We start from the raw sequence: 25,402 nt of genomic DNA on the forward strand, positions 1-25,402 counted from the left end.
TGCCAAGCCACCGCGCAAATCTGGACCGCCCCCAACGGGCTCATCTAAAGCAGTCATCGAAGGCGACCCGGAGGAGGGGGACGCAGCAGTTTGCCTTTCTTCAGCCCCAATGGACATGGGTTCGACTCCAGACGCGGTGAGTGAAGGCAGCGCTCCCATTACAATCCAAGCGTTTCTGGCCAACCCCGCTAAGCATACTCGTATTATAGCCTCAGCCCTTGTGGATTCTGGCTGCTCCCATTGTTTAATGAGGCCCCAGGTGGCGGAGGAGCTAGGTCTAGACCAAATCCCCCTGGCTAAGCCCATACCCTTCACCCAAATGGACGGCAGTCCTCTCGGGAGCGAAGGTCCGGCCCAGTTCAAAACGCAACCGGTTCTCCTCCGCTGCGCCGACCATTGGGAGAAAATTAGTTTTATTCTGGCGCCAGTGGCCAAACACTCCATAGTTCTGGGCATGCCATGGTTGTTGTTACATGAACCAAAATTCCTTTGGAAAGAAAGGATCTTGGAATTCACTGACCCTCCCTGCGGGGAACACCTGAATTGGGGGGAAAACTCGACACCCCCCCCCCTGGCTTCATCAGCGATTGCTCCCGATTCTCCTGGCATCCCACCGGCGTACCAAGATCTAGCCAGGGTATTTCAGGAGCAAGAATGCGATCAGTTGCCACCCCATAGAGACACTGACTGCAAAATCGTAATACAGCCAGGGGCGCAACTGCCCAAAGGTAGAATCTACCGTATGAGTCCCAATGAGGAGAAGGAACTTCGTGCCTTCTTAGACAAGAACCTCGCTCGCGGGTTCATACGGCGGGCTACCAAACACACACATGCTGCTCCTGTTTTGTTTGTAAAAAAGAAAGATGGGTCTTTACGGCTCTGCACAGATTACCGAGGTCTCAATGCAGTCTCCCTGTCCAATAAATACCCTTTGCCTTTGATCAAGGACCTTTTAGACGCATTGGGCAAGGGACGTATTTTTACTAAGTTGGACTTGAGACTTACTACAGGGTCAGAATTGCTGAAGGCTATGAACACTTGACTGCATTTAACACAAAGTTTGGACAGTTTGAATACTTAATAATGCCGTTCGGGTTAAGTGGGGCCCCCGGGGCTTTTATGGCCCTTATCAACGAAGTTCTCCATGATTTATTGTACAAGGGAGTAGTGGTATACTTAGATGACGTTTTAATTTATTCACAAACCATGGAAGAGCATGAAGCATTGGTTCGGGAAGTATTGAAACGCTTGCTCAACAACTCCCTCTTTGCCAAACTTTCCAAGTGCTGTTTCCACCAAACCTCTATTGACTATTTGGGTTACCGGATCTCGCCCGAGGGCCTGCAAATGGATCCTGCTAAGATTGATGCAGTCCTCCAATGGCCGGCGCCCACCAACCGAAAAGAACTCCAATCTTTTCTAGGTTTTGCTAATTTCTATAGTGACTTTATACCCCAATTCGCTGAGCTGACTCTCCCTCTCACAGACCTCTTGCGCACTAAGGGTAAAGATCCACTGTCCGCCAAGCCCGGGGCCCCCCTTTCCTGGTCTGAAGAGTGTCAAACAGCCTTTCAGCTTTTAAAGTCTGCTTTTACCACCGAACCTATCCTAAAGCACCCTGACCCAGATCTCCCGTTTGTGGTTCACGTGGATGCCTCGGACAAAGCGCTTGGAGCAGCCCTGTTGCAGAGAAATAAAGATGATAGGCTGGTTCCGTGTGCTTATTTATCAAAGAAATTCTCTGGTGCTGAACTCAACTGGACTGTGGGGGATAAAGAGACTGCGGCCATCAAAGTAGCCCTCTCCACCTGGCGCCACTGGCTGGAGGGGGCTAAACACCCCTTTCAAGTTTGGTCGGATCACAAGAACTTGGCCGCCCTCTCCACCCCCCTCAAGATGTCCGCAAAGCAACTTCGTTGGGCCGATTTCTTCTCTCGTTTCTCTTTCACGGTCCATTTTTTCCCCGGAAAAACCAATAAACTGGCTGATGCGCTCTCGCGCCTACCCGGGGAGGGGGGTGGAGCCGGCTTACGGGACATTCCACGCACTGTTCTCTCCCCCTCCCAATTGGGGCTGGCTGTCACCCGATCTCAGACATCCACTCCTCCTTCTCCGCCCATTCCCAGCCTGGTCTCTCCTTTCCTACGGGAACTTGAGGAGGCGGGGCGACGCGAGCCTCCGGCGGAGGAAGGCGACTCTGGTGCGTTTGGAGAATGGCGTTTTGCGGCGGGGGGATTGGTGGTATGTGCCTCCCCTCCCTCCGCCAAACTAGTTCTCGAGGAATACCACGATGCCCTTCGGCTGGACATTTTGGCTTTCTAAAGACTCTGCATTTTGGCCCGCCGTCAATTCTGAGTGGCGCGCGATGCGCAAGGACGATGGGACGATGTAATAAAGGTTGCTCTGTTTGTGCAGAAGCCAAGACCGTTCCGGGAAAGCCCCATGGTCTGTTGAAACCTCTCCCGGTGGCCTCCAGCCCCTGGGAAGTCACATCTCCATGGATTTTTATTACAGATTTGCCAGAAAGTCCTTGTAACCTGCGGTCTTGTGGGTGGTGGTGGACTTATTTTTCCTAAACAAGCCCATTTCATTCCATGGTAGCTTCCATCCCCTCCGGCTCCCTAAGTTGGCTCGTCTGTTCATTCAGCATATTTACCGTCTACACTCCGCCCCCGTTAAGGTGGTCTCCGACCCATGACCCTCAATTCATTTCGAAGTTCTGGAAAGCTTTTCTACAAGGGTTGTTAGGGGCCGCCCCGGCGGTTGCCAGCCCCCTACCACGTTCAAAGTGGCGGTGGAGTGGAAGAGCACGAACAGAACCCTAGAGCAGTATTTACGTTGTTACACCAACTACCACCAAGACAATTGGTCCAAGCTCATTCCGTTTACGGAATTCGCCTATAACAATGCGGTTCATAGCAGTACAAAAAAACCCCACTTTGAAATTGTGTCTGGTCGCTCCTTCCCACCGTTGCCGCAACTACCTGCGGAAGCATTGGATCCTCCAGAGTTTCAACAATGGATTTAGATCCTAACCGAGGGGTGGAAATTGGTCCAGACTGCCTTACAACAGGCTAAGGATTCCCAAAAGCTGCAATGAGGATAAGCACCTTCAGATTTCCCTCTGCGTGTGAAACTTGGGTGTATTTGTCTACCAAAAATCTCAGAGGCGTGCATAAATTTTCCAAACTGGGCAAAGGATTCGTGGGACCTTTCCAGATTACTAAAGTGATTAATGATGTCACTGCCCGATTAGTTTACCCTAACTCTCTTAGTAACATTCATCCTGTCTTCCATTTCCAGTTTACTCCAAGGAGGCTCCCGTTTCCGATGCCTGTACGACCCGCCGGAGGGACCCCCACAGACTGTTATTGATGGCCACAGGCATTGCGAAATTGGCGCCATACTGGACTCTCTCTTTTATCGCATGGCAGCAATGTGAGTCTCTTGGGTGGGATGTTCCTCTGCGTTATAATCAATGGGTTTATTCCGAAAATATTGACGCCCCCACCCTTATTTCTGCTTTCCACCGCGCCTTTCCGCATAAACCTGGGGGGGGGGGGTCTTCTTTAAGGGAGGCAGAGTGTAAAGGATTCAATGGTGTTGATAGAGAGAAGGCAGCCGCCTGGCAGAGTACATTCCACAGCCCGGGCGATGGGCCAGCTTCTTCGGCGGAGACCTTATCTCTGCGAGGGAGATGAGACCTCCGTTCCCATGGGAATCCGGGAGGGGGGATGGGATGGACAGAGTTATAACCTGTGCTTCTGGCGGGAAGTGTCATTCCTGCCACTGCGTGTACTTGAGCTTTCTAAGATGTCTGAATAAACGGTCTTTTACACCAAAGAGCCTTTTATTTCTGCTTCTATGGAATTCCTTACAAGAAGCTGCCCCAAGATCGGCAGCACACAATAAGAGAGAGCCACCTGGCTTCCTACCCCATGAGATAACGGTTGCTATTCTTTCTCTCATGGGACCAGATGGCTAGGGGAGGCCTAGTTATCTACAAAGCATGTGAAGCCATAAAGTAAGGATCAAGGAAAGAATGCCTCAAATGGCAGGGGTTACATAGATCTTTAGCAGCATTGGTTTGTTGTTTTAAACAGTTATATTGATTCAGGAATACATCTCCATCACATAGATACTATCCCCCTGACATTCAGTCGTTGGAAGCTGGTCTGGTATGGCCAAGGGAGTGGGCTGTTACTGATAATACCTGATAAGGTAGTTCTGGGCAAGCCGTTCTTTCCAAGGTGCGCATTATGGGAAAGGTTAAATTCGACCTATTTTATAGGTTTGTCAAGTTAATGTAAACAAATTACTTTTGAATTGTTATCCCCTTTCTGTAATGCCATAGAGTTCTTCTTTTGTATGCATTTTGTCCAATCCTGTAATCCCAGTCCTACTGAACTGTGCTTTTTTGGACATCTCATGCTGTTGGGTTCCAGTTCCATGCTGTTGGGTTCCTGAATGAGATCAAGGTGGCCAGCCGGATATCCCGTGGGCCAGGGACCTCCAAAAGATTTCCCTCCGAGGAGCAGAGGGACCAAACATGGCAATACTGGGAGACGCGGTCCCTCAGGTATGCAAGTCCAAGACCGCTAATGGCCTTAAAGGTTAATACCAAGACCTTGAATATGCTCTGGTACGCAATCAACAGCCAGTGAAGTTGGTATAGGACCGGCGTAATCCGGTTCCTACTAGATGTTCCAGTAAGAACATCTTATTGTGGGGGTCTATTGCAGACCCCCAAGTCAGACTGAAGAGTTGGATGACACCTTCCTGGAACAGATGACCAAACTTTCAGAAAGGAGGGAAGTAATAGAAGATTTCAATTAACATGTTATTTGGGTGCTGTGTGGTTTCCGGACTGTATGGCCGTGTTCTAGCAGCATTCTCTCCTGACGTTTCGCCTGCATCTGTGGCTGGCATCTTCAGAGGATCATCTGAAGATGCCAGCCACAGATGCAGGCGAAACGTCAGGAGAGAATGCTACTAGGTACGGCCCTACTGTTTCTAAACCACACAGCACCCAAGTGATTCCGGCCGTGAAAGCCTTCGACAATACATTGAACATGCTATTTGTTGGGATTCAAATCTGACAAGAAATTCAACCTCAAGGCTCATCCCAGAACATCAGGAAGTTGCCTAAGGACCATCCCTAACTCCAATCAGACTATATCTTCGAACATAAGTGATGATGAATCCTTAGCCTGGTCCAAACAGTCACTGTCAGTACATAGTCCTTCTCAAGAAATGAGGCTGAGTGACAGCTATCCCCTTATGTTCAGGCAGCTGCCCAAAGGAGTCCTTTAGGGTTCCTTGACTGATAATGTGATGTTTCAACTGATGTACAAGGAATATGTTTAGTGTAGACCAACCAAGTGCCTAAATGGATAGGGTGACCCCATAGCAAGAGGATTTAAATGCATAGGGAGCAGTGTGTGACTTCTGACATTCCAGGTTGTATGTTAGGAAATTAAGGTAATCTCCACAGCCTTATGGATTTGTTTGACTATTTAAATCCCTGGGAGCTGAAACTCCTCATCGATCTTCTTTCCCTTAAATTCCAACCTGACTTGACTCATGTACATCAAAGTACGTTAATCATTGAACCCTCAGACCCAATATTGATACAAGTGAGATTTTTCCCTCTAGAAGTCAGAATGTTTCATTTCTCTGGGAAATCCTAACCAAAATGCTTTCATGTTTGATTCATGCTTTTGATTACCTTTCTCCCACACCTGGTGTTTGTCTCAACCGTTCCCAGCTGCTCTGACTTCTGACCTTCTTCAGAGCCAATAATATTCAAGGATCCCTGCGAGATTTGCTGCAAACAGAACTTTGCCTACAGTTGATCCAGGGTGCTGAAAGCCAAAAATCTATAGAAACCATTTCCTGAAATCTCTGCCAGCATTTTCTAAATGAAAAATTTCTCATCAAGGCCTCAGACCTCAATTCCAGTTCCACAGGCCTCAGGGCATGTAGACTTGTTAAATACATCAAGGCCTGCAGGATGATACAATTCTACTATCTCTTACTCAAGAACGTTGCATAAGCTTAGCAACTTATCTCCCTGAGCAGGGGCGTATCTGCCAGAGGGACAGGGGATATCACATGTCCCTGGGTACATTCCATTTAATAATGTGGGGGGGGGCGTCGGGCCCGGGCCATGCTCGCCGGCTCCAGGAGGTAGACTTGGACGCCAGCTCCAAGCATAAGACCAGGACATCAGTGCCTGCTCCAGGTGGTAGACCTGGACACTGGCTCCAGCTCCAGGCGATAGACCTGGGAGCCAGGGGGCGAAACATTCAGATTTTGTCTACGGGCTCCATTTTCCGTAGATATGCCTCTGTCCCTGACTACTACCTGGGTGGATCACAGATGAATGAACAAGCATGGTACAAAAGCATCCAATGCCACCATTTCCATGGCTGACCACAGCTGACTGTAAGAACTGCCACTTTCAGGGGCGGGCCTCCCACCACCCAGTCTCAACAATTAAAATCACCAACAGAGTCAGGCGAGACACTGCTGTCCTACCCCAAATGGACAACTCCAAGGGTTGGAATGTGTAGCCGGGGTCCCCCAGCATCTCCTACAGAAAGTCCTGCAGCTGGCAAGCAGCTGCTCGCAACCAGAGCTGAGTAATGGCTGACTCCAGAAGCAGGAAATGAAGCTACTCCAAGGCCTCTCTTTCCCAAGGACTCACAATGAATTCAACTGGGGTTGTCTGCACTGCCCCCATTATCCCCCCTGCCCCCCCATTACCCACACTCCTGTAGTTAGTGGCATCACAGTGAAGGAGGCGATGGCAGCAGAGTTGATGGGAGCACCCAACCAGGTAGTGCCCCAGTTACCCACAGCAGCAGCAGCTGGTCCCTCTTATCACCCAGGGAGCTGGGTAGGATGTTCCGTTCAGACATTGCAAAACTCCCATGCACATGAGCAACATAATGGTGATGATACCACAACCACAAATCTGTATTCTGTCTCCAAGGTATCGTACAGGCTCACTTCTCCAACCTTATGGTCCACCAAGGTGGGTCTCCAACCATCTTTTTGAACACTTATAGCCATGCTTGTGTGTCACTGCGGGGGGGGGGGGAGTTAACTTTGCTATGGATGCTGAGGTTTTTCTAGCTTTGAGGGCTTTTACCAACTGATCCCGCCCATGCTAATAGTAGCCCATTGAAGAAGAAAAAAGAAGGTAATTGTGTATAAATATAGCATGGCGGAGGCTCTTCTCCCTTCCCCTTGTATCCCCAAACCAAATCAGAGCCACACATAACTAAAAAAATGAGCTCTAAAAAAATGCTGGATTTTAGGTTTTCCAGCTCTCATCTCTTTTCAAACATGGCATCATGTCTGATGAAACATTTAAGAAAACTTCCAATTTGTATAAAGTTGCCCTTAGAGTGTGCACTTTTATAAAAATAGTCCACACACCCACAAATACCTATTGTCCTGTATATGGTACAATTTGGCTCCTTTAGGTGTGACTGACTCCAATGAATGTGTTAAGGTCAAATCAAAAACGTTCCCATTAAAAATGATGAAATTTAACATGGTTAACTTGGGCTGGATTCCTTATACAAACACCTTCTTCCTGCAAAATAAAATTAAGTCACATGTGTGATTTATAACTAATTGTCAGACTGTCTGTCTGAAATGACGGCTTCCTAATCTGAACTTTTGCGTCGTCCTCCCCACCCCCCACCCCATATTGTGCTGCATTGATTGGATGGTGGGTGTGTTGATATTTCAGGTAGTCTGAGGGGAATTCAAAATAAACGTTACAACAAGAAATCACTTGCAATTCCGAAGAGTGATTTTAAATTCACCTAACTTGTCCCTGTGATGAACACAGAAAGACAGAACGTGGCAAGATCTGAGAAGCTGGCCGCCCTTGGTCAGCAGCACAGACACGGGGGCCGAAGTCTGCAATATACAAGACACCGAAAGCAATCAGAGCAGAAAACACCAAAGAAACATTGATCCCCCCACCTGCAGCAGAGAGCAGAGGGTTCCACGCAGCAACAGAAAGCAGCCGTCAAGGAGAGGCCGCGCACACGGGCCTGCAGAGGACATCTGTGCTGGCTCCCAGTGTGGCTTCTGCTTACCTCGGGTGGAAGCAGCACCCGGACAGCCAGTCAGTGTGGCCTTCGCCTTTCATGATGATGTTGCCGCTAGGAAAGGCCCACATCTTCCACAGGCGGTCATCGCTGGCGGTCACAACAATGTCTTTCCTCGGATGCAAAGCCAAACTGCAGGAAAGAAAAAGGGTTTGTGGTGAGAAATGTTATCAGAATAGTGCCGTTGTTTGTCACATGTGCCAGAGAGAGCAGCAACAGCCACCTGTTCCAAATTGAATTGCCTAGGTTAGCCACGATGGGAGATGTAGGGGTCTGTCTCAAGGGGTATAGCACATTGGGTTGCCAAGTCCCCATCTGGGAAGGTAGGATTGCCAGATTAGAAAACTCCTGAAGATTTGGGGGAGGACGGGGACCTCAGTGGCGTTCAGCGATACAAAGTTTACTCTCCAAAGCACCCGTTCTCTCCAGGCAACTGGTCTCTGGAGGTGAGCTGCAATTCTAGGGGATCCCGAGTCCCCCTCTGGAGGCTGGCATCCCTACCAAGCCGATTCTGAAGGCACTGGATGGTGGGTAAGACACGGATCGTTCCTCATGAAAATTTGGGTAGTGGTTAATAGTGATGCTTTCCATAACTCTTCCTCTTGGATATTTCTTTCCTTTTTCTCCAGGTGACTAAAAAAATAGGAAATCTGTTCCCCCTCACGTGAAACAAAACGAACCCTTCCAGCCCAGCGCATTCCATTGTCCTCCGTATGCTTTCTGCAGTTTTTCATTTAGATACCTTGTCTTTAAATTTTACCACCTATATTATTCAGTGCTCACTGTAATAATCTGTGCCAAGCATGGTAGTTAAAAATAACATGGATAACATATCAAAGAAAATAAGTGCTTGCCACTGGAATATCATGCTGAATGTATAATTCATTGGTTTCTTCCTCCTCTTTTAAAATGTTAATTGCAGAGTTACCGCATGCTCCAGCCTCTCAAGGATTGCACAACCAGAAGTGAGCAACGTTTAATTAGCAGCCGGGCTGGTGACACAAGGATGGTTGGGCTGGTTCCCAAAGAAGGAAACAACTTCATCCCCAAAAGAGTGCCATGTATGCAGCATTAATCAGATGTCCTCGGCTTCCGTTGGGCAACTCAGACTTACAAAAAGTTTGCTTCATCTTTGTTCAGAGGGTCTAATTATTTCCTGTGTAGAAGAACGAGTCGACCTGAGTGAGAGGAAGTGATGAGGGTGTGTCCCCCGTGCCGTGCAAACATCCTCTTTATGCACATCAGTTTCAATATTTACAAAACCACTCTTGTCATTTTTGGTGGCATCTAATTCATTAATATACCTTCTGCAGAATTAGAAACCATTTAGCTCTCTCCAGAGCATGACGGAAATGCAAGCATGTGCAGAAAGAATGTTAAACAGATGTGAAATAGATGATAATTAGAAATACAGACTGTAACGAGAGAAAAAAGCTAAGCAAATGTAGAGAGGCAATTAATAACTTTGAATTAAATTATAAGTTATTACAACGGTCATCTGTTCTCTCTGATTCATAGTATACGTGTTTGGAACTAAGTTCCAGCAGCATCCTTTCCATTTACTTTCCAATTGAAATATCTACAGAAAATGGCACCCAGGCCAAGCTCGCAAAGTGTGCCCCACCACCTTTTGCACTCTGGATGTTATGCCCCTATTGATATCCCAAGATCACATTAGCCTTTTTTGTTGCTGCATCACACTGGATGCTCATATTTAACTTTCTGTCCACCTGTACTTGTTCACACACATTGCCACTGAATAATGTACCCCCATCCAGAGAGAAAGAAGGGAAGAGAAAGAAAGGGGGGAGAAAGGGGGAAGGGAGAGAAACGAGGAAAAAAGAAATAGGGGAAAGAGAAATGCGGGGAGAGAGAGGGGGGGTGAGAGAAATGGGGAAAGGGAGAGAAAGGGGAAGAGGTGTTCCTCCCAGTGCCTCCGCACCCTCTGCTGTTGCAAAAAAAAAAGTGCCTCTGGCTTAAAATGAAGCTTAATTTACTTTCAAGTGACCGGCACCGTGGCTAGGAGGAGACTGAGGACAGAGACAGGGCCAGGAGGGCGCTCTTTCCCTGGCCTTGCCCCCACCCTCAGTCTCTTACCGGCTGCTGCTCCCCTAGAAGGAAACTAGTCTTAATTTTAAAGCAGCAACAGGCTGTTTTTCCACTGGTGGCAGCCTTGCCCCTGCTGAAAGTGGTCTTTGGTTGCGTTAAACTTTCAGATTAGCTTACTTCTGATGGTAAGGCTAGGGCAGATCAATTGGGGCGGGGCTCTTCCTGGGGCTTGAGCGCCCCCTCCCCCAAACCCCTGGTTCCATGTCTAGGATTTGGAAAAAATAAAAACAGATCAAGGAATCATTTAATATTACAACTATTTAAAAACACATGCAAGAAATTTGGCAACAGCCTCCAACCAGTCCACATAATTAGAAAACAATTTCAAACTAACATAATTAGCAGAACACTGAATGTCAGAATGTACAGAATTTCCTAATATATCACAGCCGGCCTTAACAACGAAGGGAAAATGTAACAACATCTGTTGCTCCAGAAGAATAACAGGGAATAGCTTTAAGTCTTTCAATATATTCAGTTATTGGGAGCATCTTACATCTTGCTAATAAAATTAAATTCCTACACTTAGAGTTATCATGATGATCAAATAGTTCGCAACCATAAAACAAGTGTGGAAATATTCTCATAATACGGAGAACATTTCCTATAGAAATCAGGAAGCTATCCAGGGCAACCTTGCAAGAAAATAACCTCACTTACTGTATTCAATAAGCAATCAGATTAATAATTAAATAAATTACCTTTTGTTGAAAATCCCAACTCCTGCCACTTACCAAGAAAAACATTAAGGCTTGATGATAAAAATGAAACATAGTAGTGGACATGGGCATGGGTTTCAAACATGTGGCCGTGAGCCAGATCTGGTCCAAGCCGGCTGAGGTACGCACCCTTGCTCCTGACCTGGCCGGGCAAGCTAGCTACAGGCTCACCAGTCCAGGCAGACACCCCCTCGCTTCCAAAATGACCTGGCAAACTAACCCCCTACCCACGCTGATCTGGACTAAGGAACCTGCCGGGGGGTATGGGTTGGCTTGCCAGGTCAACTGGGGTAGCTCGCACCCCTACCCCCCAGCCCTGCCCAACCAAGTCACATTAATGTCATATCTGACCCTCTTAACAAATAAGTTTGACATCCCTGAACTTGGGGTTTCTAGCAAGAATATTTTTTACCACACCGAGACAGCATATTTCCATGTGATTGATTATAAGGAGCACAACCCAATTTCTTATCTAATTACAAAATTGGAGACCAAACTGGGAATGTTCATTGTCCTTCGGAAAAAGAACTCATTTGCAGTCTCTCGAGATATTTAACAATCATCTGTTGCCATAATGGGCCCATTCAAGATCGTTGGTAATAACTTAGAGTTATATAATTCGAGCAGGGCTGAAAAAGACTATCTTTTATAAAATAAATTTTCCTCAAGGATTTAGACAGAAGTGGAACGCGACTTATATCATTTGAATGGATTTTCAATGTCATGAATGCATCAAAATGGATATCCAGATATTTATAAGAATAGACTTGCTCAAACTCCATTCCCTGCAGCTTCCAAAGATCCCTCGTGGTTAGATCCCCATTCCTTGCTCAATGAACGGACTCTGATATGGCTCTCAGAAGTCTTTATTGTTGTAAACAAGCACGTATCATACATGAGAAAGTCAGTTCTGGAAAGCACAGTAAGTTGCTAGTCTTTTGTCCCCAGGTATCCCCCTGAACATCTGGTGAGAAAGCTCTTGCCCGCAGTTTCCGCAGTGTGCTCCTATCAGTAACTAGATTACTACAATAAGCCACTTGGTCTTCACCTCCAGGATGAGATCATAAACACCAGCCGGGTCCCAGAGCGACAGCATGCTAGACTCCAGCCAGGGGAAGCCCTAGTTAACCATCAGCAACAGTGAAGACACGGGCAGCAGGCCCAATACATGCGTGTGGTTCAGAGTCCTGAAACTCGACTTCTTGTTGTCTCCGAACATCAATAATTTAGATTTATTTTGACTTATGCTAAGTAGCTTCATTTCACAATATTTCATAACTTGCTCAATTTGGTTTCAGAGCCCTTGCCTAGTCAATGATAAGACATCAGAAGCATACAGCATTAGATTACCTGGATGTCACCCTATGGAGCCATGACATTCACTTTTGACAGCAAGGACTTCATGTCATTTGTATAGAGTGCTAGAACTGTTGGAGTCAAAATGCATCTTTGCCAGACTCCTATAAAGATTACATTTTTGAAGTAAAAAAAAATGTAAGAACACATGACAAATCCCAGGTCACGATGGCATCTAGAAATTTCACTGTAGTAGCTAGTAGCTTCAGCAAGGATTTTTTTGTAGCATCTCTAGGTAATTCTCAGTAGAAGTACAAAGTTTAATAATTTTGAATCAGAACATTTTGTTGTCTGACAACTGTCCAAAATTTACTGTGTTGAAGTTTACTCCTCCTTAATTCCAGTTTAACTTGAGAAACTCCCCTTTCAGCACATACGAGAGAAAAAGAACAGTATGTTTTCCCTAGCCCACACTACCAATTCAGCCCTTTTCAGCTAAAATGCTGACTTTTCGATGATAAGCAAAATGTACACTGTAGTCATTTCCAGATAGTTCAATCTTGTCAAATCTCCTGGTTAATACGTGGATGGGAGACCACAAAAGAAGCCCACGGTTGTTATGCAGAGGCAGGTGATGGCAAACCACCTCTGACTGCTCCTTCCATTGAAAACCCCACAGGGTCACCATAAGTCAGAAATGATTGATCGATCGATCGATCGATCGATCGGTTGGGAGGAATCTGCTACACAAAATCGGCAAAGAGATCTATGGAATCTTCAAGAATAACAAAAACATTTGGTGAAACATGGCCATGCCTCTATAAGATCACACTAGAATAAACATGCTAGTCTTCAAGGTGCCAGAAGAGTCTTCTTTTTCTTTTTTCCAGATTCAGTTTGCCTCCTTACATCTGACTTCTGAACACTTTACAATGTATTTCTCTGTGGCAAACCTCTCAAAACCACAGTTAGAGGACGTTGCCTCTCCCCCTCCACCTCCTCTGTTCTAAGCAGAACTGCATATTGCTGGTGGCAATACCAAATTTCGAAAGTTACTGCTTGCATTTGGTGGTTGCAAAGCAATATTTAGGACATACAACCACTCCATATTTATGGAAGAAGACACTCCTGGGGAACACTGTGTTGCTCCTAAATGCACAGAAACCTGCTTTAAGTCAAATGTTTACAAAGACAGAACTCACCACTTGCCAACATGTCAGGGGATCCCCAATGTCTTTGGCCCCGGGGGAACTTGGGGAATTCTGACAGGATGATCAGTGCAACTCCAAAATGGTTTCCTTAGGAGGTGGTGCCAAGCATAAAATGACCACCATGGAAGGTGAGGCCACTCATACACAGAGGAAAAGGACAGTGCTTTTTTTAATGCACCCAGAAAGAGGATGGGACAGTGTCATTTTAATCTGTACAGCCAATCAGATCTCCAGAAATATCTGGCTCCTGAATCCTTTAGATTCCAGGTGAAACCAGCTCCTTATCTATTTTCCCTAGAGAATAAAAATCATAGGAGGGTGTTTTCACTGGTTCGTAATAGCGCCCTGCCCTCTGCTGCCTTAGAGGGCAGATTCAAGGAAATCCCCTATGAACAGAGGCTCTGTGGTTGCTCCCTGGAAGAAGTGGATTCTCCTGAACACGAGTTGCTCAAGTGCCCTCTATATGATAAGCTTAGAGACAAAATCTTGGGGCCTTACTTGACTGAATGGGCTGGAAAAGATAATTAATGGAAATTGAACGATTTCTTGTCGGTAAGGACCAAAGAATTTCCAGTAATGTCGCTCAGTTTTGTGTTCTAGCAAAAAATATAGGAAAGCAGTTGGATAGGAGAGCATCCGTTCTTTTAGAGGAATATTGAAATAAGCTCTGTTTTATATTTTAACTTTTTACCTTTTTGTTAAGGTTTGGAATTTGGCCTTTTGTGAATTGTTGTATTGCTGGTTGTTAATAGCAAATAAACATTCATTCAGATCTCCAGTGGCCAACCAGAAGTCCAGCTGGGGAAGAATCCCACCTGGCCCCAGATACCCGCTTTCTAAAAACATCTGGCAGGTACCATGGCAACCCCAGGTACCATGTGGGATCCTCTGCCTTATGGTATGAGACTTTTCAAGGACTGCCAATGACAGTATATTGTTCTATCCAGACCAGCCACAAGGCAAAAAGAAGGAAGAGCCCTTTGGGGAAGGGCGGTCTATAAATTTAATAAAATAAATAAATGAGATCGATTCTGCTGATCAGGGCAGGCAGGCGAGTGCTGCCACAAGTGAATAATACTATGAAGGGTAAGAATATTAACTTCAGAGATTCCTATTACGTATTAAGTAAGTAACAAGCCTTTATTGGCATAAAATAAACATACAAAATCAGCATACAAAATTTGCCCATTATTGCTCACAGTTGTAGACACTGGTACTAAAATATATACATGGTCCTTCTGTAACTATAGGACATTCCTTCAGCTAAGTTGACTCACTTAAACGTCATCGGATACTGACAGAAGCTAGAAAAATTACTGCTGGCTATATGTGGTCATAATACATAGACATTGATTGGTATTCATCTAGACTTACGTCTATTATCGTTAGCAGAAGTTTTGCTACATTCTCGCACACTGTGGGATCCATGTTGTTCAAAAGCATAGGTATCTTAAGAGCATCGGTTAGATTGTTATACAGAAATGGGATAAGTGCAGATTGCGACATTCTGATTTTTGCAAACCTTACACAATGAAAGAGGGTCCTATTACGTATTAAATAAAGGCAGAGGAAGATGCCAAATGAGATGGATTGGCTAAATAAAGAAAGGCTATTGGGGATAGGAGATCTTGGAGGTCATTAATTCGCAGGGTTGCAATTTGACACAACACATATACACATTAAATGAATCAGTAATAGTATCTTGTTTAGCTGCTTCTTTTTTAGAATTTATATGTTATGTAACTGTAGGATAAGTACATGTTTATCTTACCCAGTGCACAGAAATAAAGACCACTTTGAGACAAACTATCATTTTAATATTTATTCAGATCTGTAATTCTGTCCGTCCAGGATGCATAAATGAGTCTACTCCGTCAATGTTTTTTTCCTTTTTCTCCAAAATATAAAACAATACAATTTTATATAAAATGTTTGTTTTATATAAAATTGTATTGTTGTATATTTTGGAGAAAAGGGGAAAAAACCATTGATGGAGTAGATTCATTTCTTTGCTCCAAAATATAAAACAATACGGCTCTTTTGGCTCCATCAGTAATTTCTACTGTCTGAGCTTTGTCCCTTTCATTGCATGTATTTCTGCAGCACTGAAAATGATAAGCCACTTTACTAATTTTCCTTTGCTATAAAAAGAAAACAAATGTTGAATGAATGAATGAATGAATGAATGAATGAATGAATGAATGAATGAATGAATGAATGAGCCTTTATTGGCATAAATTTAAAACAATATAAAAAGAGGATAAAATGCAATTTACAGTTGATAAGCATAAAAATCATTAAAATATATCATTTACACTTAATTATTTCAAGAAGGAAATTTGCTAGATAGTCATTGTATATAGAGTCAGGATTACTAAAAGACTTGAGATTGCAATTGAATCAGAAGAATTAGTGTTAAGCAATGGAATATGGGTTGCACACTTTTCTCTGACTCCTTCAGTTCTTGAGTGGGCTAAAGATTCAATCTGTCCTGATTTACAGGGACATGGCCTTTGGGCTTTGTCCAGTTTGTTAAACATCCCAGAGAGAAAAGCTGAAGGCAAAACGTTGAATCTGGCAAGTGCCATAGCTTGCCTTTGGACTGGATTGGTCAGAGTGATTAAATATTTGGCTATTTGACCTTGAGTGGGAGGAATTGCTAGATTTAAAGGGAAACAGGGTTGGGTTTTTTTTGCCATACTCGTCAGTGATTGAAATTCCCAGTCTAGAAGTTTGGTTTTTAAAGACTGATAGGCCTCTTTAGAGGTAAGAAAGTGAAGAGCTTCTGTCAAGAGGCCAATACTTTCTATTTTCTTCTCGATGGTACTGCACAAACTTATGGACTTTGCATCTGATAAGAAGGAACAAATAAGGCTAGAAGAATGTTGTTGTTAGTGAATCCTAAGACAGTATTTAAACGTTCTTAGCCATGCCATGGTCTCAAAGATAGATTCAAGGCATAGTGCTGCAAAGGGAACACAATTAGAGAAACCCATTACTTTATGAAAAAAATTGATTGCAAAATATTGATTGTTGGATTAACTGTTGAGATCCAAATTGGGGATCCATATAGAAGCTGCATTCCAATTTTGGCATTAAACACTTTAAGTGCGGCAGGAATTTACCTATTGCTTGTGTTGTAGAAAAACCAAGAGACCGCATTATAGCTGTTAGTGGCCATGGTAAGAGCAGCATTATAATGTGGGCGCCAAGAAAGATTGTAAGGAAAAGTAATAGCTAGGTACTTGAATTGTTTAACCTGCTTCAGAATGACATTATTAATTTTCCATTTGTGAATCTTTAAGCATTCAGAAAAAAACAAAAAAATTGATTTGTTGTAATTTATTTACAGCTTATTTAGATTGCAGTATTCTGTGCACTGCCTTATCAAATGCAAAAGACCAATTTTAGTGCAAGACAAAAGCACCGCATCATCTGCATAGAGCAGTAATGGTATATAGTGAATTTAGTTTGGGAGGGTGACTATTTCGGAGAGGGCGGGAGCTAAGTAATTCAAGAAAAAGTTGAATAAAGTGGGTGCTAGCACACAGCCCTGCTTGGCTCCAATTGTGATGGTAATATTCTTTGTTAATAGGCCCTCCTGTGAGCATTTGACTTGGCAGGTTGTGTCAGAGTAGAATTGTTTAATTGAATAGAGAAGTCTATTGTCAACTTGTAGAGCAAGACGCTTCTGCCAAAGGAACTCCCTTGGGATGGAGTCAAAGGCTCCCTTTAAGTTGATAAAGGCTGCGTATAATTTGCTCTTTCCTAAGATTGCATACTTTGTTGCTAAATGGGATAATATGAGAGCATGTTGTTTTACCTTTTCGAAAGCCAATTTGTTCGAGGCCAAGGATTTTATTCTGTTCTAACCAAGCTTCCAATTTATTTAATAATAACTTTGCATAGATTTTGCCTGCGACTGATAGAAAAGTTATCGGATGAAAGTTAGTTGGATCATTAGGGTCCCCTCTTTCATATATTGAGATGACTATGGCAGATAGCCATGGCTCAGGGATTTATCCTGAGTCATTAATTTGGGTGAAAAGCGCAGCTAATAGTTGAGCCCACCCTCTTAAGTTTGACTTGAAGATTTCTGCTATCATTGCATCTGGCCCAGGAGCTTTCCCAGATTTCAAACTATCAGTGAGGGTGCTCACTTCTGAAGGAAGAACTGGGGGCCATTTAGAAAGGTGGTCAAGATAGAAGGAAGGAAATTCAATGGGCATGCTTCCATGAAAAAGATTTGAAAAATAATTAAACCATCTGTCTGGGGGGGATATAAGAGATAGTAGAAGTATGTGGAATTTACCAGTGCTATTTACCAGGGCCCAGAATGTCTTCCAATCATTCGCAGTGGAGGCTTGAAGTAGTCGGCTCCATTGGCGCTCCATGTATTTTTGTTGTTTCTGGATAACTAAGGTTTTAAGATGGTATTGAAGGATGGCAATTTGAAACAAGATATCATTAGGTCCAGTGCAATTGTAGTTTCTATACAAGGAACGTATATTATTGTTGTATAGTATGCAATCTTTATCAAACCACCTTTTTTTGTTTGCTACTTTTCTCCCTATTGCTATGGTCTCAGCGCTGTTCTAAGAGAGCGGCAGTCAGGATTTGGGTTAATTGTTCGTATCTGGCAATACCAACCTAGGATAGCTCTGCATTGATTATAGAATTTGTTATATTCTCAATATGAGGAGAATTAAGCAGAGTAGTGACTTTAGATTCTAAGTAAGGTTTATCAAATGGAATTTCATCTCGACGCATTTGAAATCATTTGAAAGGGCCTGTGCAGGCCATCTAGTCCCACCCCCTGCTTAATTCAGGATCAGCCTAAAAGAGCATCCCTGACATGTGTTCGACCAGCTGCTGCTTGAAGACGGCGAGTGAGAGGTCACCACCTCCCTGTTTTTCTAATATCAGAGGTATACTGAGATAAAATGGTGCCTGGAGGCAACACCTTTTCCCACGCCCCCAACCCATCCCATCCCATCCCATCCCATACTACACCACCCTCCCTGCCCCACACCTCATCTAGGGCAACAGGTGCCCAGCTCAGCTGCTCCTTCAGGTCATGTGACCTAATGGGTGGCACCCAGGGTCAATTGACCACCCATGTCCCTCTGGCAGATACGCTTCTGCCTAACCTCCAGTTGGAACCTTTCTCCCCATAATTTATACCCATTATTGTGAGTCCTCTCCTCTGCTGCCAACAAGAACAGCTCCTCTGACAGTCCTTCAAGCTCTTAAAAGAGAGTGATTTTGTGCCCCCTCAACCTCCTCTTCTCCAGACTGAACATTCTCAAGTCTCTCAGCCTTTCATCATACGGCTTGATTTATTTGATTTCAGGCCACCCTTCCCATTATGGGCTCAGGGCAGTTTACAACAATTAATTAGATAAAACCATGAAATGATCCATAAAACCACAGGTTAATCCAGAACAATAAAGAAGAAGATCAACATCTCATTTGCAGCAACAGCTTGGTCCCCAGGCCCCCGATCTTCTTCCTCGTCGCTCTCCTCTGCACCCACTCCATTCTGTCCACAATCTTTTTGATGCGAGGCCTCCAGAACTGACCAATGTGGTGTAGGACATCTTGAGGAATGATGCTGACGACTTTCATAGCAACTCGTCTCTGCAGCTTGCTTGAGATTAACATTCACCATTATTGTTAGCAGCTCCCAGGCTTCTGTTGCGTGGCAGCTTTTTCACAGATGGTTAGAAGCAATGCATTGTTCTGTACATGTTTAGACAGGATGTGACATGAAGTTTGCCACTTGGCAAGTTCTGTTAAATTACAAAGCTCTATAAAATAAGGTATTTCAAAATTAATTTACAAATGCAATATTGGTCTGCCAATTCAAATTTCAAAATTAATATGAACACTGACTCGGTTACATTTTCAAAGGTGACTAAATCTGCCACCTTCCGAAGCAGAAGTGCTGCCATTTCCCATTTCCAAAATGTGGAGTCCCCCTCCTTGCAGGTGGTTGCTCCATGGGGTCTTGCTGGCCCATCACCTGCACAGTGAGTTGGGGAGCAGGTGTCCGGCTTCAGTGCTGTCTGCCACCTCCCCTACTTGCTTCACGCCCACACTGAGAAGGAGGGACTGCGGCAGCATGAACACCAGACCTCCCTGGCCTTGGATACTGAGCCTGTGGAAAGGGAGGCAAATGTGAAGCGAGCAAAAAGTGTGCAAACCCAAAGACCTGCCTGGATTTCACCATGTGGACAGGAATATGTGAACAGATGATGTGTGCGTATCCAGCTTCTTTCGTCTGATTCAGACAGAATGTTTCAGAGGGGCAGCAGTGTTGATCTGAAGCAGAACAGATAGATTTAAGCCCAGCAGCACCTTAGAGACCAACAAGATTTTTTGGATAGAAGCTTCCAAGAATCAAAGCTCCCTTCATCAGATACAAGAAATGGAAACCTGAGTCCTTTTATCCTAGTCAGAAGGTTGGGGCGGGGTGTGTGTGTGTGTGTGTGTGTGTGTGTGTGTGTGTGTGTGTGTGTGTGTGTGTGTGTGTGTGTGTGTGTGTGTGTGTGTGTGTGTGTGTTCCAGTGAAGAAGGCATGTGAAGGAGGCAAAGGTACAATATTGTAATCAGCTTGATTAGAGCAGAGAAGAAAGTACTGCTGATTAAGTTCTGGCTGAGATGCCCGTCTGGGAGTAGATCTCGAGCTGGGCTAGTCTCAGGTTGGTCTCCCTGACGGATGACAACCGAGTGGTTGGGTAAAGACCACTTCCTGTGAATTGGATATCTGTCCATCCTAGTTATTAAAATCATGCCAATATCTGAAAATTCCACTGGGGAAAATTATTACACTATCCCTCTTACAAGTAATCTTTCCTTCAAAAAACTGGAAAAATCTGTGATTAGACTTATTCTTAAGAAGTCCTCTTTGGATAAAATGAATGTGCCCAATTACTGACCTTCATGCAACCTCCCATTCTTGGGCAAGGGGATTAAGTAGGTTGTGGCAGAACAACTGCAGGTATGCCTGGGTGAAACCTCTGTCCCAACTCACTTCAGTCTTGGCAGAAGATCACCAGCTACTATTGGATAACAACAATTCATTGCAGTTGATGTTAATAGACCTATTAATTGATGGATCAACTCTATTAATTTAATTCTTTTCTTGCTCACAGGAAACAGAGTTTCTGCTGGAGAGGTGGTATTCACTAGCTGGGAGTTATGTAAGGGGTGCGCCAAGGGCACAGTTTCTCCCTAATGCTGCTTGACAAGGACCATCAGGAGTTTTGGGGTGAGTATTCACCAAGGGTGGGTGGGACACAATTCACACACAGGCCCTCAGAGCTTTTGGAAACAGCAGTGACACTCTTGGGTCAATGAAACTCTTGTGACTAAGGCCCTTTCTGCACGGGCCAAATACGGTGCCCTGGGGTGGCTCCAATGCGCCTTCCCTCCCCCCATGTCCGGTCCACCTACCTGCTCCGCGGCCCTCCGGCGCGTCGCCGAGGCCTGGGGACACGCCCCCTCTGCCCTGTGACTCCGGAGCGGTCGCGCAGGGCCGGGGGGTGTGTCCCCTGGCCTAACAGCTTGACGCATTTCCGGAGGGCCACAAAGCAGGCTATGGAGTCGGCTCTAACAACAAGCAGCGCCTGTATAGCGCCGTCGTCAGGAGGAGGTTCTGGGACCCGTTCATGCGAAACGGTCCCAGAGAGGGAATTGGAGTCGGCGTCATGTCACCGCCGACCCAACCCTTACCACTATGAAAGCACCGTCTGGAAAGCGGCCTAAGATCAACAGGCTGAGATGAATAAACAGAAGTTTAATCCAGATAAGACAGAGATTATGGAGGTTTGGAAGAGTGCTTGGCTGGCATTGATCTACCAGACCTAGATGGGGGTAAATTTTGTTTGATGCACTAAGGTAAGAACTTGAGGATGCTCTTGGATCCAGCCTTGCTGACAGACAAACAGGCCTGGAAGAGATCCTAACCAAATCTGTCAGTCCCTGATTGGGAACATCCTGCCAACAGTGTGAGGCACACAACCCAACACCATCCTTGCACATGTGCAGGTGAACTGTGCAGTTCTTTGGATCAACTTCTTCATCTATGAAAATTTAACATATCATAATGATGGGTTTTGGAGTGTACAATATGGGCACTTCCTATAATTTCAAACCTCTTTTATTAATGTGTGGATGTTACTGGAAGTCTAATTTTAGTAACAAATGAACTTTTTTTTGTTTTATTCAGCTGAAGAGTTGACATTTCACAGACCTGAAGACTATATATCTATTGCCTGACATCACCAAAACAGTTCTTTTAAGGTCAAAGCACAAGAGCTTCCTGACATTTACAGAAGTTATATATTTTACAGCTATTAGATCACAAGGCTTTCCAGGCGACTTATGAGTCCTTTTGCACACAGCTCACAGGACTGTCAGGATCCATGTAGCTCTTTTCTAACTGCCCAAAGCACATGGTCCATTCTCACAGCCAAAATAAGATGTCCTAGGAACAGTGAAAAAGCTGTCCTGGGAAGGCACTCCAGCTTCCAGGGGAACTTCCCGCGACCACGGCGCTTCAAACTGTGGCTGATTTCAGCAGGTTTTGGGGACCAGGATATGCGGTTTCCAGCGTTCTGCCCTCTGTTTGGTGGGAGGGCAGCAGAGGAACTTCGGCTGGCAAGAGGTTGGTCAGGCAATCCAGTGGTCGGGAAGGACGGCGGATCGACCGGGGTGCGGCGGCGGCGGCGATTTCACGGGTTCCTTGTTGATTGGGTGGGGCTGGGCTGTGCAACTGGTCAACCAAAGCTGGAGTTTACACCCCTTCCACAGTTTTGAGCCTAACTGGCAAGTCCTGTGGTGAGTTCTCTCTCCCCTTTGACCAAGATACTTTTGCCTTAAAATTCATCAGTGTGGGGAGAAATCCCTCTACTTGTTTAACTGGAACGTTACTATTGGTGCTGTACCTCTTTAATATTTGGCTTAAAGGAGCAAATTGGACTCGCCCTCTTATTCTTAAAGTGGGCTCTTAAAAATGACACCAAGAAAGAAAAATGCAACGGGAGGAACAAGTACTTTAATGGATAGTACGATGTTACAAGAATTAATTTCCAAAATGGACACTATTACTGCAACAGTGTTGGATACCAATTCCAAAGTAGGGAAAATAGATGATGAACTTAAGGATATGAAAAAAATCTATGGACAGGATCCCTGCACTGGAGGATGGCATGAATGCAATCTTGGAAGAGCTAAAGACTACTACTAAGAGAATGGATGTCTTTGAAGACAAATGGACTTATTTGGAAAAGGAACAGGAAAGACATAACTACGAAGATATATGTACTCAGATGAAAATGCTTGAGAAAACACTAAGATTTAGAGGGATCAGAGAGATGGACAATGAGAAAATAAATGAGATGAATATTGGAATTCTTGCTAATTTTTTAGGAAAGCCAACTGAGGAAATTAGTAATATAGACGAAGTATATAGAATAAATTCCAAAGTTGCTAAGGAAAGGAATCTCCCCAGAGATGTTATAGTAAATTTCATGCGAAAATCCCTAAGAAATGAGGTACTACATGCTAACTATGCTAACAATTTGAAGGTGGATAGTAAGGAAATTTTGATATTAAAAGAGATACCCAACAAGGTGTTACAGGTGAGGAAAGAATACAAAGAATTGGTACAATTGCTGAGGAAGAACGACATTTATTATAAATGGGAGGTTCCTGAAGGGATTTCCTTCTCCTTTAAAGAAATTTCAAAACCAGGAGAAATTAAGGAATGTTTGAAAAGATACCGAAAAGAACTTAAATAAGTTTTCTTTATATTTTTTATTGTTGGCTTTTGTTATTCTTTTCTCTTTTTTTGGTCTTAATGCAGTAATTAAATATGACTGGGAGATATGGCTAAGGACATTAAATATGGTAAAATATGGCTAAGGACATTAAATGTATATCATGGAATATTAATGGGATGAATTCGCCATTTAAGAGAAAGAAAAAAAATCATACTTGAGGCAGAAAAATGCCCAAATTTTGTGTCTGCAAGAGACGCATGTTATACAGAAAGATATTAAATTATACAGAAAGATATTAAATTTCTGCATGATGATAAATTAGGTTTAGAATTTATTGCTGCAAGACAAACAAAGAAAAAGGCTGGAGTTGTAGTATATATTAAACAATGGTTGCTACCAAAATTGGTTTGGGTTCACAAGGAGGGGAGATTGGTGTTAGTAGAAATAAGTGTGGATGCAGAAATTATATTGTTTGTGGGACTTTACGCACCTAATGATGCCAAGACAGATTTTTAATCAACTGTAATAAAATATCTCAATTGAATTATGTTAATATTATTATTGCTGGAGACTTTAACGGGATTGTGGATGTGAAATTAGACAAAAATTAGAGATATAGATCTTAAGGCCACTGAATGTAGGAAACTTCCAAATTTGTTTTTTGATAGCACACAAAATTTAGGATTGTCTGATCTCTGGAGACACTACAACTCTTCAAAGGATTTTACTTTTTACTCTAATAGATATATGACTGGATCAAGAACAGTGGTGGGATCCAAAAATTTTAGTAACAGGTTCCCATGGTGGTGGGATTCAAACTGTGGCATAGTGCCAATGGGGCTGGGCAGGGCACGACGGAGGCGGGGGTGAGCATTCCAGGGGCAGGGAAAGACATTTGCTAGGAGGAGCTGTGGCATGGGCCTTGGCATAGCTGCTACGCATGTGATCCTTGAGGCCCGGGAAAGCGAATGCACGCAGGCGCAAGCTGCAACGCATGCCGGTGCACCTCCTGCTAGACTGCTTCAAGTTCTGCGTGCTACTGCTGAGAGGAGGGGCGTAACTAAGTCAAAAATCACGTGGCAAATCACCAATTAGTAACCCCCTCTCGGCACACACAAATAATTAGTAACCTACTCTTGGGAACCTGTGAGAACCTGCTGGATCCCACCTCTGATCGAGAATTGATTATTTGGGCCACGTCGAATATAATATATTATTAGAATCCTGGGAGAGATTATGGAAAAATCCACTAAGCTTTACCAAAAGTAATTATATAGAGGAAAATTACTATAAATGTGGATGCATTGGTATATTACTCCGGTCAAGTTGGCAAAAATGCATCACCTTTCGGATAAATGTTGGAAATGCTCTAAATATAAAGGTACATTTATTCACCTGTGGTGGTTTTGTGAATCAGCTAAAAAAAATTGGAATATGATAAGTAGAGAAATTAATCTTATTTTAAAGACCAAAATCTCTCTAAAACCCGAAAGATTTCTATTGGGTATGATAGACTTTAAGTTAAGTAAATCTCAAATATTATTATTTCAGTACTTAGTGGTTGCAGCCAGAATTTTATGGGCAAAATATTGGAAATCCAATCAGAGCCCATCAAAACGTGAATGGCAAATCAAAATGTTAGAATTAGCCAAGTATCCTAAAATAATAGATGAAATTGAATACAAATAGGATCAATCTTTTCAGATACAATGGCAAGATTGGTTTCAATATGTACAAATACATATATTACAAAAACGTTAACAACATGTATTTATAAGATGTAAAAAAAGTAGAGAATGTTCAGAAGTTCATTTTATTTGTTCTTCTTTCTTTCACTTTTTTGTTTTTTGTTTTGTTTTTTTCCTATCCCCTTTCCCCTTTTCACAAAGTCTTTTCCTTCTTAAGCTGGATGTAATGATTCACTGTAATCATGCCATTAAGCTAAAAATGTATATGTATGTAAACAGAATATATGTTGTTTTTTGCACTTTTTTGCACAAATTTGTTGAAACACTTAATAAAAATTAATTTTAAAAAAAGGAAGGCACTCCACACCACTTTCTTCCCAAGATGTCCTTGGGATGCTCAAGGCATCTTTTTTTGAAAACACTTCAAAATGCACCTTTTTTCCTTAAGGCGTCCCCTGC

The 25,402-nt window shown here is 43.8% G+C and overlaps 1 protein-coding gene across 1 annotated transcript in view; it reads right to left on the bottom strand.

Annotated features, from left to right (window-relative positions):
- Positions 1–25,402, bottom strand: part of SPAG16 (sperm associated antigen 16) — a 464,997-nt gene that overhangs the window by 254,854 nt on the left and 184,741 nt on the right. Inside the window, exon 11 of the mRNA XM_048484850.1 lies at positions 8,121–8,264. Coding sequence (XP_048340807.1) covers positions 8,121–8,264 — 144 coding nt within the window. The remainder of the gene's footprint in view (positions 1–8,120; positions 8,265–25,402) is intronic.

The sequence above is a fragment of the Sphaerodactylus townsendi genome, linkage group LG02 (genome assembly GCF_021028975.2).
Source record: "Sphaerodactylus townsendi isolate TG3544 linkage group LG02, MPM_Stown_v2.3, whole genome shotgun sequence".
NCBI classification, from domain to species: domain Eukaryota; kingdom Metazoa; phylum Chordata; class Lepidosauria; order Squamata; family Sphaerodactylidae; genus Sphaerodactylus; species Sphaerodactylus townsendi.